The 16,703-nt window shown below is 40.8% G+C and overlaps 1 protein-coding gene across 4 annotated transcripts in view; it reads left to right on the forward strand.

The window, feature by feature from the left end:
- The window catches only part of adcy9 (adenylate cyclase 9), a 50,905-nt gene that overhangs the window by 22,283 nt on the left and 11,919 nt on the right, over positions 1 to 16,703 (forward strand). For all 4 annotated transcript variants that reach the window (XM_049568120.1, XM_049568138.1, XM_049568128.1 and 1 more), the window contains exons 2-7: positions 8,184 to 8,383; positions 8,636 to 8,743; positions 8,949 to 9,223; positions 9,851 to 9,953; positions 11,807 to 12,024; positions 13,020 to 13,179. In XM_049568120.1, the coding sequence (XP_049424077.1) occupies positions 8,184 to 8,383; positions 8,636 to 8,743; positions 8,949 to 9,223; positions 9,851 to 9,953; positions 11,807 to 12,024; positions 13,020 to 13,179 (1,064 nt within the window). The remainder of the gene's footprint in view (positions 1 to 8,183; positions 8,384 to 8,635; positions 8,744 to 8,948; positions 9,224 to 9,850; positions 9,954 to 11,806; positions 12,025 to 13,019; positions 13,180 to 16,703) is intronic.

The following is a 16,703-nucleotide window of genomic DNA, read 5'->3' on the forward strand; positions in this document are numbered from 1 at the left end:
AGTAGGAAAACATCTCTTGTTCTTGTTCACATCAGCTTTACGGAGGTCAGATGTTTTTCAGTCAGTAACAGTGGTACTTTCTGTGGCAGCAATGCAAGTAAAGGGTGTAATGGTATAAAACATGTGTCTGCACAGGTACAGTATAGGCATGAACGTTAAGATGATGAAGCCACAGTGAAGTCTTGGTTTGCTCATGTTGTCAGCAGGTTGTGTTGGCTCCACATGTATGCCCGTGTGTGTGTAACTACGTGTACATGCGCACTAGAGGAACATTTCTTAATCTAGGTGTGTGTTTTGTACATCTGTGTTGTATTCTAGTTGTTGTAGTAGTAGCTGTCCTCGGCTGAACCCTCTCTGCTCCAGTCAGCTGGTCTGAATAAGTGAATAAAACCCATTGAGCTGCATTGACACTTTAGAGTGCTGGTGTCAGTTTCTTTCCCAGAGTGCTGCCTTTACAGAGCCTGGAGAAGATCAATACACAAACACACTCACAAACGCACACACGTGCGGCCTATACACACACCCAAGGAAGCTCTACCGTGTGTTTCAGTAACTTCGGCTGCACAAACTCAGTAGTAGAGGATTAGAGCTTGGATAAACACACAGAAGATACAGTGCGTGTGGCACTTTGTTGTATATCTAGAAAGCAGATGACACTTGGGCACACACACACACACACATTATCCTACTGTGCAGTGCACGGTCTGAAAACTACAGTTTTTCAGTGTCTAACAAGTCAAGTACTTTAACGCCCTCACAATTCAAGGCCTGTTTAAGAGTTTAGAGCGAGCTGTTGATAAAGTTAGAAAGCCGAAATGGAAGTAGACAAGGAATGTGGGTTATGCGAGGCATGCTAAACTCAGTGACCTTCAAAGTACTCTCGGTCTCTTCCTCCCCCTCGCCATCTCTTCGCCGTTTGCCACTCTGCTTTCGCTATCTTCTCTGTGTCTGTGTTTCCAACTCATCAGCATTCTGCCTCTCATGCATACTGGAGTGAGAAGGAAGATCACTAAACAAGTGTCCGTAGTCACTGTATGCCTCTATAATGCTAGCTAGAGTATGCTGTACCCTCTTGCTGAAATTAATGCTATTTTATTTATTAATTTTTTGTAATTTAAGACATTACAGTAAATCGTTTGAGGCTCTTCTGTCCCTTCAGTAGCTGATCTTATTGAACAGAAAGCTGAAACTGCAAGTTTAGGAGTGTCTTTAATCAATCATAGTCAGAAGAAGGTGTTGGCTGTGCAGATCACAGTGTTTTTTTATGCACTAAGGATTATGAAGTATCCTTACGTAAAGTGTTGTCTGTGGTCTATGCTTTATAGGCTACATCCACACTAATATTTTTTGTTTCAAAATACATAAATATTTCTACATTTATGCATAGCTTAGTCTGAACGAAGACTTTTGGAAATGATGATGCAGACACCTGCATTCGATTCCTGATTCTCTCATCAGTCATGAATTGTCAAGCCACAACTTTATAGCTTGGTGTACAAACATTTTGTGATTTCATCCTTCTTTTGAAAGCACTCCTCTCCCATTACCATGACGTCTTCCAGCGATAAATAATGCTCCCGGCCGATACTGCTCTGATAGGTTGCCGTATATGTTTTGCTACGACTCCCAATCAATTTTCCACTGCCTTGAAATCCTTAAACTCGTGATACTTTGAGTAACAGTTCTGCCTTGTTGTTGGGCCATCAAAGAAATCTCTAGTCTTTTCGCGATCTCCATGGTATATCCTGTAACTAAGCAACCAACGAGAGAGTTGACAGTATGCTTCCTGTTTACATTATATAGTGCTTTCTGGAGTCCTCAAAGACACTTTACATAAAGTAGGATAAAAAAGCACAGTGAATTCTTCATTAAAGACAATAAAATAAGAGACTAAAATTGAGTAGAGCCAACTAGGGAAACTGTGTGGGTTTAGTCAGGGTTGGCCTGGAGAGGTGGGTTTTGAGGGCCTTTTTGAATGCTGACAATGTGGCGGCATGTTTTATGTGGCGCGGTGGTGAATTCCACAGAGAGGGGGCAGCAACTGAAAATGCCCTGTCACCCCAGGCTCGGCGCTTGGTCCTGGGTATTTGAAGGAGGTTGGCATCAGCAGAGTAGAGACAACAGGAGGGGGAGTGCTTATGGAGGAGGTCAGAGAGATATGGAGGAGCTAGATTACTAAGTGCCTTGTAGGTGATGAGTTGAATCTTTAAGTGTATCTTGTGTTTAACCGGTTGTGGAGGACTGGGGTGATGTGGTCACGTGAGCAGCAAGAGTTCTGTGCATACTGAAGTTTATTGAAGACAGTGTTTGTGGTGCCATAGAAGATGCTGTTGCGGCTGTCAAGCCTGGATGTTACAAGTACATGGATGAATGTTTCAGCAGCAGAGGGTGACAGAGAGGGTCGGAGGCGGGCAATGTTACATAGGTGAAAGAAGGCTGTTTTGATGATGTGGTTGACACGAGGCAGGAAGGAGAAGACAGCTCCAAGGTTGCAGACTTGGGTCTTGTGATATACATTTCCAAGCGTGTGAGTATGGACAGAGATGACATCTGAAATGGTGCTAAATGCTCTTGTGTGCTGACATTGTTTTCATTTTAAAAAGGTAGTAGTGCGGATGTAGCTGTAGACTGTGTGCCTTTGCTTCTGTGGGAGGTTTGACTTTTCTGTAAACTTAAATATCCTCCCAATAGAAGACTTTTTGACATGTGACAGTAGGAAAGGCATACGTGTAAATGAATACTTGATGTTGGACGAATTCCATTTAGCTGCCTCAGTTTCAGGGTTCTGGTATGGTTCTGCTGGCTCACTGTCACACTGTCATGGCGTAGTGAGACACTGGAAAAGAACAGAGTGTTTTTATTATTAGCAGAACCTGTTCTTTTCCTAATCTGGCAAGTCATAAAGTTGGTTTAAAGACACGTTTTCAAAGCTGCCAACAAGACAAATAACAAGAAGCAACACAAGCTTTTAGCTTAGTAACTAATTATGTCATGAAATGTACTGGCTTTGTATTTGAAGATAATTTGGGGGTGCACAACTCTTGCCTATGAGAACAGAAGTGAACCTTTGCGTGACTGTGTGTGTGTGTGTGTGTGTGTGTGTGTGTGTGTGTGTGTATGTGTGTGTGTGTGAGTGGGTTGAGATCTCATAAATGGCCTTTGTCGCCCGTTTGGCAAAGGACTCGAACCCTAAGTTAGAGCTGTTGTTGGCCTACAGGCCGAGGACGTCTGCCAAGTCGTCACTGTCCCAGGCACGGAACAAGACACACAGTGCTTCCAGACTCCCAAGATAAGTTCATTGTTAGTTACGCATTCATAACTAATTTTATTTATGCAGACGGAGAAGCAGAACAGAACACTGTGGTGAGATGCAGTCATGCCCATTGGTTCCACAGTGGCTAACTTAACCTCTGCTGTATCTTTTTATATTTGCCCATTAAGGCATATTAACCCTGAAACAATCATGCACCAGATCATAGCAATTTGCTTTAGTTCTGCCAGTAATTACGATTATCGATTTTGATTTTTGTAAGGCAAGTTCTTATTCTTATTTCCCGTCATTAAATCTTAAAATTACAAGAATTCAGTTGAGTGAAATTGAAACCGAGGAGTGGAAGCAGCAGTGCCAACACAGCTGCTGCTTTTTAGATATGACTTTTATTTAGAAGTTACCCTATTATCACATTAGCTATCTGTTACACTGACTCAAACATTGTAACAACAGTGGACCGAGAGGAAGAGAAGAAGTAACTTGTTCAGATAGAATCAGGTAGAATCATTATATCTGCGGATGCATCCAGACATGAGGGTTAGTAAATAGCCTGTGTGTGTGTGTGTGTGTGTGTGTGTGTGTGTGTGTGTGTGTTGTGTTGTGTGTGTGTGCATTTGTGTCTGACTTATGAACACACCCACTCAGCATCAGACTGACGCACATGCTTTCACATATGGGTCGGATGCTCATCAGTCACACTTACACAAGTTGACACATCATCTCATATCTTTGGCCTTTTTCTGTTGAGTGAAGAACAATGTGTCTGTTAACCCGACAGATAGTCAGGTCAGAAGGAGTTTGATTAAATGGTTCTTTCTCGATTTACTTATAAAGCATTTTGTCACACTGTGCATAAAAGGTAACAGAGTTCAAGAGTTAGAGGGGCAGTATTACAGTGATTATTATGAAGTATAATTTCAATAATTTTATGCACCTATTTTATGTTGGCTTTTTCATGTTCATACATTTACATACAAGTTTTTCCTGGCTGCTTGGGTTCAGTCACTCCAGATCATTTCCAAGCTAAATAGAAAACATCTCCAGGGTACATGCAAAACTCAATAAAAGCTGCATTTTAAACAATTAGGACTTCAGCTGCAGCTCTCTTATACTATGAGCAACGTAATATTAAAGCTACAGTTAAAAGTAACCTTTTGCCATATTTGCTGAAACTGTCACTACATCCACACAGATGTACATGAGACAGATACTCTGTGGCAAAAAAATCAGGTTCCCTCTCCTCCTCATACTACTTCTAATGACATTTACTTGAATCTTTTGGTATAACTGTTTTCAACATGGCAGCCAGGTCACAACTTGTCTCATTTTACAGCTAAACAGTACACTAAAATATTCCCATTTGATCAGCGCTGCCTAGTTTGACAGTTTGACTGCAGTTCATGAGCCATGACCGTCATGATTGACAGCTGCGTTAGGGACTCCTACTTGGATGTTTTCGATCATGTGCAGTTGCTCTTGCAATCGCTATTAGAGGCAGTAGGAAGAGGAGGAGGGTCAACTTCTTTAACTTCAGCTTCAACTTTATTTTGTCCCTAGAGGGCAATTAGTTGCACAGCAAGCAAAAACACACATAGAAAGACACGAGAGAACACATAAGAATATAAATACTCAACAACCGGGGGGAAGGAGGGGGGAACCAAATACAGTGATCTGAAACAACAGTGGTCATCAACAACAACCATCAGTATCAACATCAGCAACACCATTGTCATCAACATCGTCACCATCGCTCATCACATGATCATAACAAGATTAACAACCAGCCAAAAGAGAAGCCTCAGTGCTAAGTTTGACTCTACCACTACCCTGCATTCAAAAGAGATGTGGCAGTCGGAATGAAGGAGCGCTTGTATCTGTTACTAACAGGGAGAAATCTGAGCTGAGAGCCAGACATAATCTGTCTCATCTACTACTCTGTGGATGTAGTGACAGTTTCATAGAGAATATAGATAGAAGTTGTCAACAACAGCTGTGAGAGACAATACAAAATACTGAATTTGCAAAAAGACTCAAGAACAAACGTCTTGTACCTTTATATTTGTTATCTAGAGATGATCTACAGTGATAATCCTGTCAAAATATGACAACAGTCTTCACAAAATGTTTGACAGAGCTGAGCTAGGCTTGCATTAATACAGTGTATTTGTCCTGGAAGCCCTTTTCTCACATACTTAAAAGTTCACTGAATGGGCTGCAGTAGGGTTGCTACAAAAACACAGAGATAGTGTTGAAAGTTGGCTCCAGCCTGTGCTGCAGGGACAGCTCATGCCCATGGAGCAGGGATGCCAAATGGGTTCCCTTTTAGTGTAAATAGTGTACATAACAATGAAATATAACACCGACAATCAGTCAGAGGCAGGGAGCCAATCAAGACTCTTGGACCAGGCTCCTTTATGGCCTGAAGTTGCTCCTCCAGTCGTGTCAGTGCTAACAAGGTTAGCACCTCTTAGCTGTTTGAACAAAGAGGCCAGCAAGCCAGGTTACTGTGTGTTTGGACAGGCTGATAGCGGCTGGCTATGGGCCACTACTCTAATCCACTGTTTGTATATTTCCTTGTTGGCCCTTCACTTGTGTGAACATGGCCAGAGCTCCGGGCTGATGTGCAAACATAGTTGGTGAAACACCCAGTATTGCATTACCACCTGCCTGTCAGTGTGTGTGCATCAACAAAAAGTGGCTGGTGATGGGTATATCTGCAGCTAGCCAATATTTTCACAAGTGGAAAATCATGACTGCCTGTAACTGAGAGTGTTACTGTGGGATTTTAAGTCAGATTTAGCGTAGTCTCATCAACATGATCAACTGGGTTTATTTGATAATGACATAAATAAAAGAAACCATGTTGTAACTAAGACATCCGCTGGAAAAAAATATTTTTTTCACGGACCGTTTAAGAGTTAATGAGTCATTACAGACACTGCTAACGGGGCTAACAGCTAACGGTTGTTAGCTTAGCTCAGGTTGTTAGTCCCTCCGAAGGGACACTAACAACTCAAAGTACACGTCAAATAAAATTGCTCCAAACATGTTTCTTGTTATTTTAGGTAGTTATTATCACGCTAATGTATGTTCAAGTGTTCATTTCCCCTGATAAGTTGGTTTTAATTCATTATTTGATTCTATAAACACAGTCTGACCATCTCAAGCTTTTATTTTGGTACTTCCGGTGACCGGCAGTGTGAATTTGCATATTAGCTAAATATTTAGTTTCACACAGAACATTTAGATTTAACATTTAACATTTAGATTTAGATTTAGCATTTAGATTTAGATTTAGCATTTAGATTTAACATTTAGATTTAGATTTAGATTTAATATTTAGATTTAACATTTATATTTACATTTAGCATTTATATTTATATTTATATTTAATATTTAGATTTAACATTTAGATTTAATTTAGCATTTAGATTTAGATTTAATATTTAGATTTAGATTTAGCATTTAGATTTAGATTTAATATTTAGATTTAACATTTAACATTTAGGTGCCACATTTAATATTTAGATTTAACTATTTAATATATTTCTAAGTTAACAAATATTGCTGTAAATGTGGTAAAAGGTGATGTTAAAAAAATCACAATACTTTTTTAAACATTGTTTGAAGCTAAATGTGGCAAAATGTTATTTTCAGCGTGAGCCACTTTACAAACGGCACCCCATAAAAACCAGCACATGCTAGGTATAACTGACTTAAATCATAATCAAAATTACAATCATCAGTTGTCCTATAGATTGACTTATTGTTTTAGCATCAGATTAGAGTACGCAGGTGTAACATGCTTCAGTCATCACATTAGAGGATTTGTTGCCCAAGGAATGTTTGGCAAAACAAATTGCTTGTTATATTGTGGCGATCCAGCCTCTTGTGCTGTTCTCAGTGTTACCATTAAAAATTGTGCTTTAAAGCAGTGGTTCCCGGCTGGTGGGTCACGGCCCAAATGTGGGTCGTGGGTCCACTCTGCATGTACTGCAAGTGGCTTGCAAGCACGTGACATTTGTAAAAAATACACAGTATTTTGAAGTGCAGTACATTTCTGGGACATAGCTTTTATTTTGAAGTGCAGTTTCCTGCTGTAGAGTGAGTGACTAATGGACAGCGACTAGCAAACTAGCTTGATGATGTGGACATAAGACAACATGAGAGGAGTAAACATGAAGTTATATAAAGTGACAGCCAGGTAGCTCGTTGATTGCACAGTTTTGGTTTTAGCATTGATAGCAATGTTAGACTGCAAATCGACTGCACATTATGAATAATGACCAACAGGTAGAGATAGGGTAAAAAGGAGGCGTCTTGTACAGTAATGATTTGGGGCTTATGACTGTGGGATCACTGTAACACTCTTTTTAATGGACTTAATGAACTGACAAAGTACACAGAGTCAGTTGCAAGCACAGCAGTTTTAACAGCTTTTTAATCAATGGAAATACCCATGCTGACATGCATATGTTAACAAACAAATTATTTGCATGAATAGCTTATATACACGATCTTATGTGGATCTATCATAAGATCGCTTCCTGAACAGATTTCACAGATGGATTCTTATGCAGTCTAGCTTTTGAGATCATGCTAAAATCATTCATCTTTTTTTGCTTTCAAACCACAAACAAACTGCACCAGAGTCCACTTTAAAGCGGGACGAGACCCAACTTCTCAAGCAGTCCCAGTTTGGTTGTGCGGTCCGCATTAGGATTTAATTGACAGCTTTTAAACCAGCCAAAATGAGCCGCACCAACCAGGCAAACTGACCTCAGTTTGTTTTAACCGAATCAAACAGGTTAGATGTAAAAGTACTGTTTAAGTCAAACCATGAAAATTTCAAAGATCATCATCATGAAGTTCTGAACAGAGGGCATTTTTTTTTGTTTGTGCTTTTCCCCAGGGCTGAAAACCTACCTGATCTCAGGAAGGAAGTTGGACCATGACGTGCCGTGTGGCTGTGCTCAGGTGGGACTGTCGGGGGGAGATTTTGTTAGTGTCGGCCTGTCTACCTGTCCTCAGCCCCGCACACCGGACCTCATCCCTGGGGGAGCACAGGCTGCTGAGCCCCTGCTGTCCCACCAACCTCCAGACAGGATTGGGGTAAGTCATGAGAAACAGAAAGCTGAGGGTGGAATATAGACATGGATACATACATGCCCTCGTATTTTGGCCAAACATCAGATTAATAATAATTTCTGTGTGAATGAGTTTTACATATGAGGAAAGTGCAGGTAGTCCTTTGACCACAGTGTCCACACTCAAACACTTCTATCTAAGTGTTGTTATATCTGGAACTGGCTCTGTGTTTTATTTTTTATTTATCCCCCCTGCACTGTCCTTTTGTCTCTCCAGCCTCCCTGTGTGTCCTGTAGTGTGGTCTTGTCTTCGGGTGCAGAGCAGGGTGACGATGTGGCTGTGCTGAACGGCTGCCAGGAGGAGCACAAGACCAGCAGTGCCAAAGTACAATACACACACACACACACACACACACATACACACACACTCACTCACAGGCATGAACACTGACAGCACCAGTGCATATGTCACGTAACAGTCATGTCCTGTGTCACCTCCATCTGTGTGACCTTTTTCTTCTTCTCCTTTATCTCCTGAATCTCCTCCCTGTCATCTTCTGTGTCTTCCTCACCTTCTCGTATGGATCCAGTTCATCCCAGGTCACAGCCCCAGAGCAGCCAACGGTCTCCTGAGTCCCCCGCTGGAGGATCCAGTGCGAGCCAGCCAGAGCTCCCTGTGCGACATGCTCCAGGAGAAAGAGAAGAAGACCAGCACCAGCACGGGTACTGGCACCAGTCTAGGCATGGCCGGTGGCACAGGGGCAACAGGCACGGGGATGGACCACTCCGCCCTCATCCAGCTACGTGCCAAGAACTTCAGAGAGAAGAGTGACGTCCATTTTGTGGATGTTATCAGGGAGGACAGGTGAGCAAGAGGTTAACAGTGGAACTGATAACCCAACACAAGGGTGACTGATATGACTGAATTTGCACAGTGAGATGTGGTGAAAGGATCCATGTAGTCATAAACAAGATCCCATGTTCATATGTTTGAACTTTGTGAATGAGTAAGCATGATTTATATAAATGACATAAACCTCCATATAATTTTCTCTCAAAGTGTGTATCTGCCTCCATTAGTTGCCAGTCTATCACAGGGATATGATATGATATACCTGTATTATAGCATTACACAGATCACTTTGACATTTCACGTCTTCAGATAATGTTGAGAAACACAGACACCACACAGAAGGGCCTCAGGGGGCTCTTAAAAACAGAATGCAAATGTTTAACACTCTCTTTTTCATTTCATTTTGCAAACAAACTCGAGTGTGACTCAACCGGACCAAACATCAGCCATTCTGCAATATATTAAAATCTACTCCAAGTTGAGTACATAGAAAAGAAGATTCAGAAGTAAATTTATTGGGAGTTTTGGTCCAAACAAACCTGACAAAATCAGCAAAGGTTTGTTTTTTAATAAATATTTGACTTCCATAGGAAAAATATATTAATCTTATATTTGGTCTTGTTTCTCTGTTGTTCACAGTCTGATGAAGGACTACTTTTTCAAACCACCCATCAACAAGATCAGCCTCAATTTCCTAGAGAGACCTCTGGAGAAGGCCTACCGCACCAGCTACAAGGAGGAGGTACACACACACACACACACACTGACACACACACATGTACACACACATCCTTTCTTGCCTTTTTTAGTTCGGTTTAGTTCATTTATTTTGGTCATTTTCAAACTTACACAACTCAAATAGACACAAGAAAAAGAGAGAAAAAAAATCACCATCAGCATAATCATAATAATCATAATGATATTATTACTTTTGAAGCAGTGACAAATCAAAGGAAGTTATGCTGACCCAAACACGTTGAATGAAACCTTGGCTTATTGCACCCACCCTTTTAACATCAGTAGTTTTGTACTGTTCTCTGGAATTATACAATGAAAATGAAAGCAACAAAACAAATTACATTTACATTTTATATAGCCCAAAGTCCCAAACAAATACACTGGCACACACTGGCATTCATAACTAGGTTTTATATTTCATAATCAGCATTTTTTCACAATACTTTTTAAATCAATCAGTTGTTTGACACATTACACAACATCGATTAATTTTTAAAACTATTCCACATTATTCTTATCTTTCCTTTTGTTAACCTATAAAACATGTTCCTCTTAGTTCATACTGACTCTTCAATTTTTGAACAACTTCTGGACACAGTCTGGAAGCATCTTATTTTTTACTTTATACATTAATGTCGCATTTTTAAGGTTTACCAAATCTCTAAATTTGAGAGTGTGTGAGTTTATAAATAATTGTTCAGCTGATATGTGTTACTCAGCTCTGTTTATGACCCTTACAGCTCTCTTCTGTAGCATAGAAATTGGACTTTGACATTTTGTCATCATGACATGATTTATATGTGACTTCCAGCAGAATTTGTGGTCTGTCACAACTCCCAAAAAATTATTTTATAAACTCTTTTGATTTCAGCATTAACTATGATAATTTCTACTGGACTGTAATTTTTTCGATATCCAAATATCATGAATTTGGTCACATTTAAATTTATCAACAACTTATTAATATCAAACCAGTGACCTACCTGTCACTGTAATTATAAGCCTCATCACAGCCGTACTCAGCACAAACTTTAGAATAGTTGCTGACTATTTACCGACTTTCTTAATTTTCCTTGTGAGGATATTTGTCAAGCATGTGGATGGGGACATCCAGGGGTCTTAGACAGTGTGCTGTGTGCTTTGTGCATGTGTGTGTCTGACTGTGTGTGTATATGTGTTTGTGAGTGAAGGGAGGCAGGAGTTGTTGCAGTGTTTTCCTTGTACCACCCCCCAACACCACCCTATTTCCCAGATTTTATGCCATATTAGCCTTGCAGCCTTGTAGCCCCCTGCTGTTACAGCAGTGTTACTACAGAGCTCAGAACACTGATGTTCAGCCTCTGAGTTTATTTGATGCAGATCTGCAGTGATGATCACTCATGATCAGTCTTTGATTGTGACTGTAGTTTATTTGATAGAAGCTTCCACTGTGGATTTAACAGTTTGTTAACTTATGTGTGTTTAGGTTTATATTTTATAAATGTTGTGTTTTACTTTTGCTTATTGAATTAAATTAGTTTAAATTTTATATATAGTGGTCTGTAGTGAGGTCAGCACACACACATAAATGTTAGACATACTTTTAAGACTAATTTCTAATGGACACAATAACTCAAGTATCATGAAAAAGCTTTTGAAATCTAAATAGGTTATCATTTATAAAAAAAATATTTTTACCCGATGACTAAACAGTCTCAGTTTAGTTTTAGAAATATCCCTCTTACCTTTTATACAGCTACCTTTTATCATAGTAGTTCTGTCAAGCATCTGTGCATGTGCAGTGTACAGTGCAGGCATGATTTCTGCGAAGACTGAGCCACTGCCTCTCCTCCGTTTCACACCCCTCTTCCTCTCCAGGTAAAGAACCAGGTGCAGGTGCAGACATTTGCCAGCTCCACCTTCAGCTCCTTCCTGGATGTTCTCCTCAGCTGTTTTGTCTTCCTGGCTCTGACACTGGCCTGTTTCCTTCCACCTCTGGTGAGCCCAGCCACTGTGGGCCATCCGGCTCCCGCTGCCCTGGCCCTGGCTCCCCTGGCTGGCCTGTTGGAGCTGGCCTCCCTGGTGCTGTCCATACGGTGAGTATTGAGTGCGCGCACATGTTTTGCGACAGAGTTCAACAAATATGGGTTTGAAAGGACAGTTAGAAGATATTTATACATGATAATACATTCATGAAAGAAACTTTTGCAAAACAAAACGAGAAGGACTCTGTTAAGGCCGATTTGTTTTCCTGGAGGAATGGAAAACCTTGTGAAATGTCATGTAGGCTGTTATTGTCAGTGCTGTGCCATCAGGGCCCAAGAATATCTAGCTATTTGTTTCCAAATTGACTGCTGTAGTGCTTGGTTGGATTAAAAGCCTGTATCTCTTGGGCCTCAGTGGCACAGACTTGGAAACCACTAATAGACCATCCCATAGCATCACAACTCTCCACTGAAACCAAAACAAATTATTTTATGTGGTGGTTGGCTCCCACACCACAATGGATTAACTTCCCTGGTCAGATATGACTGGCTCACGTCCAGTTTTTTTTTTTTTTTGTGAAAGACCAATATTGGCTCAGAAATTGGCACAATGAGAAGTTCCAACCCCCCCGCTTCCCCCCCAAAAAACTGTCTACTTGGAGTTTCCAGTATTTGAAATGCTTAAGATGTGTTTTATGGATTTTGTGGTGTGTTTATGGGTGTGGATGTATCTCTCTCAGTGGAGAACATTTGGAAACAAATTAATTTCCACTTACTGCCATGTGAAAATTGGGCAATAAATCTCCATCTTTTCGCTGGGACTTGGACAGCATAGTTGTGTTTTAATAATGTGTCTTAATTAAGGACTGCTGAGAGTCTGCTGCAGTTTATCCCTGACTGAGCAGGACCGGGGGTGGAGAGTAATTCAGGGAGAGATAATATGTTTTTCTTCACTCTGTTTTGTGTGTAGCTTTTTTTTTGCTATGTCATGTTTTTGTTTATTCTGATTTCGGTCTCATGTAGAATATTGCTTTGGAGCTGTGCTGCTGGAAACTCATCCTCTAATGTGTCGTCCTAACACTCTGTCCTCCTCTCGTCTCCTGCAGTATGGCCTTCTATCTGGAGGAGGTGATGAACTGTACCCGCTCCCTGCTCCTGGTGGTGTCTGGATGGGTCCCCCGTCACGTGATTGGTGCTGTGTTAGTTTCCCTCCCTGCCATCTCTGTCTTGTCGCACCTCACCTGCAGCGTCCACTTGCCCCTCCAGGTAAACATGGCTGTTTGGTGGGATGACGGGATAAAAACTGGACTGTGTGCGAATGAGTAAAAGGGAAGACATTGTCCTGTATGTGGGCACTCAGAGACTCTGTGTGTCCATCTCTCGTCATTGCACCCTGTTTCCATCTTCCATCTGACACTGCGTCCACTGATTCCCATGGGGGAGGGGGTTTTAATTTTCCCTAACCAATCACGAGAGAGCGACATGTCTGCCCGAATCTAATGTCATTTTAAACTGACACTGATGCATAGCCGTGCCAACGTACTGGTTTTACTGTGGGTTCAAGGGTGGAGTGGAGCAAAGTAAAACAAACTACGATGTCAGGTGATGTTGAGAACACACGCTGATTTAGAACAGCCTCGACAGCAGCATCTACCGCCATTGCTGCTATTACTTCTCATCAGTTAGGGTGCACAGCTTGACAGTGTTTGACAACAGCGTTAGTCGTGCTGTGGGGCTTGATTGATTGAGTGATTGATTTAAACAAGAAACCGCTGTTTCATGACTTGATACCAGACAAATTAGTCAACTCAGTGGAGTGGGTGGATTCAAAGGTCTGCACCCAGGCAATATCTCTTTCTTAAGAATCATTCGCAGTAGAGAATTAGGAGAATTAACAATAATTATAGTAGTATTTTATATTTTAAGTTAAACTATCAAACATACTGCTGCTGCTGCTGCTGCACTACATTTGTCATTGCTTTATACTATTATTCAAAGGTATACTTTGCAGGACTGGCCGTAACTGTTTGTAAACACACTCACCAGTGAAAGTAAAAGTAAAAGCCAACCGCATTCATTTGGTGTTTGTGGTTTTCTATGCCCCATCCATGCCAACAATAGCTGTGGCCAGAGGCATTATGTTTTCAGATTGTCTGTCCATCCTTCAAGAGCGCCTTCCAGGGATTTTTTTTTTAAATTTGGCACAAACATCCACTTGGACTCAAAACTGAAACGATTAGATTTTGGTGTTTCTGGCCATTAACTCAAAAATTCAGAATTTAAATTACGGCAAAATCTGATCATTATTCAACAGCATCACAGTGATATTTGGTCAGATACAGAATTGATGACGCTAATCGTGGGTGCCCACCTTAAACTGTGCTAATGGTATGGATCTTCTGTGCTGCCGCTGGAGGGAAGATATGTGTGAAGCATCCATGTTTTCACAGATATGGATGTAAACTGTAGCTGCAACTGGTTCGCAGAGACATACAACTGCAAGACAGTGACTCTAGATTTGCGCTGTATCTCTAGATGTGTGCTGCTGACAGTCTTGCTGACAGGCATCTGGTTGATACCTTTTTATAAAGCCCCGACCTCACCTGAGATCTGTGGAGACACACACACCAATAAATGACCTGGATACAGAAAATAAGAAGGAAATAAGAAGATACAGGCAGAGGGCAGAGTCTCTGTGGAGAAATACATGCCCAAACACTTGTAGTGGGTTGTAAATGACTGAGAGAAATTACTTCTGTTTGAATCTGTACATTGTTTTTTAAGGAAAATCCTGCATAGTATACCTTTATAACATGGGTTTTTTTCTGCTTCACACTCCTAATTTTGAGTCATTCTCAGCTGGAACCAAAAATAGCAGGTTTTTCTTAACTGGAAATGCGAAGCGTGACAACATCATTTGGCACGTCATATTCTACAGGTTGGAAAGAGAGGGTGGAAAAGGCAACAACAAAATCGCTAGGTGAGAAATCATTGGAAAAAAAGAGCGTGCAGTGGTCTCATTAATAATTGGTCATCCTTTTTTTCTCAGACAGAACAAAAGTGATGCATCCATAGTTGCAATAGTTCAAGACAGAGCCAGTTCAAGACCCAGAACTAATTTGGTGGAAAAAGGGTATCAGTGCAACTACGCTACCTCTGCTGTTACAGGGCTACTGCTAACTGTGGGAGTCGTACTACGAGTGATTTCGAAGCTACAATTGTTGCCCTCACTGATATCCCTAAGCCAAAGTAAGCAGGGCGAAGTTGGGCGGTTTGAAACCTTGCCCATGGTGGTCTGAAGCCAGAGATCCTTGGAGACCAGCAGAGCTGTTAGCTGGCATTAGCCCTGATAGGAACTGTAGAAGGAAAACAGCTAGGAGGCTTCAGGAGGCTTCGCCTGTGGACCTTGGCACCAGGAATGTTGACATTTCTTCTTCTCTGAGTCCCGCATGTGAGAAGATTGAGAGCAGCCATACTTTGCAGCGTTTCTCTGCTGTTTTGAGTCAAGGCCATATCCAGCTCTGTTTAAGTTTAATTCTCTCTTTCCAGCTTTGAGCCAGCGGCTGCTCACAAGATGTGTGGTGTTTTGATATCTTGTTTTTCAAGGATTTTCAACACCCCATTTCTCGATCCATTTCTCTCCCACCCTGCTCCGTCTCTCCCCTCCACTCTCTCCCCATCTCTTCAGGGCTTGCAGATCAAAGCGGGAGTCTCAGGGAGGGTTGTTAATTAGACATGCAGTTTTCTGGACTTTAATGCCTTTGAAGATATCAGACCCCAATAACAGTGCTGGAGGGGGGCATCACTGGGAGAGAGGGAGGACATGTGTAGGGATGAGAGGGGAAAAGATGTTATCCTGTCAATATAATCATTAACAACCTGTGAATGTCACCAAATTACCACTGCTGTCTGTGTGTGTGTTTGCTTGAATTATTCTATATTTGAAAGCAGGGCTGCACAATATGCAAAAATAATATATATTGCGACATTGATGATAGTGCGATTGCGATATGAGTCACAGTTTTACGGGAATGGTCATTTTTTTGTTTGATTTTACTAAAAAAAATTATAAAAATGACAATGTGATTTTTTTCTCTGGGGCCTGTGCCAAAAAATCATGTTTCCTCACATCTGGAATATGATTTATAGGCATTCCCGTAGCACCACAATGCTTTATTCATAATGACTTTTTGAAATGATTTTTACCTCTGTCAAAAAAATTGCAGCTCCTGTGATTTGGGTATTGCGCTTGTGATTTTGATAGTTGTGCAGCCCTATCTGAAAACCTAAAACAGCACCTTTCACATCAAATGTATCGTAGAAAATGGGTACTTCTTTTCTTCGTCTGCCTTTGAAACATTCCTTCCTGCATTTGATATATGAAGATCATTTTTTTGCACTGCAATATGCTGTGGCTTGGTTCATATTGCATTTGACATCTAACTTTTAGATACCAGTTAAATTACATGCAGAAGAAAGACAAAAGCAAAAGTGTTTTTGTTTTTTTTACTGGGAGAGGGGGAAAAAAACTAATTGGAGATGATCTTACTTGTAATTTTTATTGTTAGAATTCATGAAAATGAACATAAAGTAAAAGTACTAGTTTAAAACATATTGTACAATAAAATAAAAATGAGAGTGGCAAAAAACAATCATCTCTACACACAAGTAATACATTTTGCTAAACAATAAGTGGTTAAATAACATTTAGGTGAAGACATGGCCACCAGGAGTAGTTCGGTTTATAAAATGCCAGAAAGTGGTGAAATATGTCCATCGGTATTTCGTAA

Source organism: Epinephelus fuscoguttatus, linkage group LG3 (genome assembly GCF_011397635.1).
Source record: "Epinephelus fuscoguttatus linkage group LG3, E.fuscoguttatus.final_Chr_v1".
NCBI classification, from domain to species: domain Eukaryota; kingdom Metazoa; phylum Chordata; class Actinopteri; order Perciformes; family Serranidae; genus Epinephelus; species Epinephelus fuscoguttatus.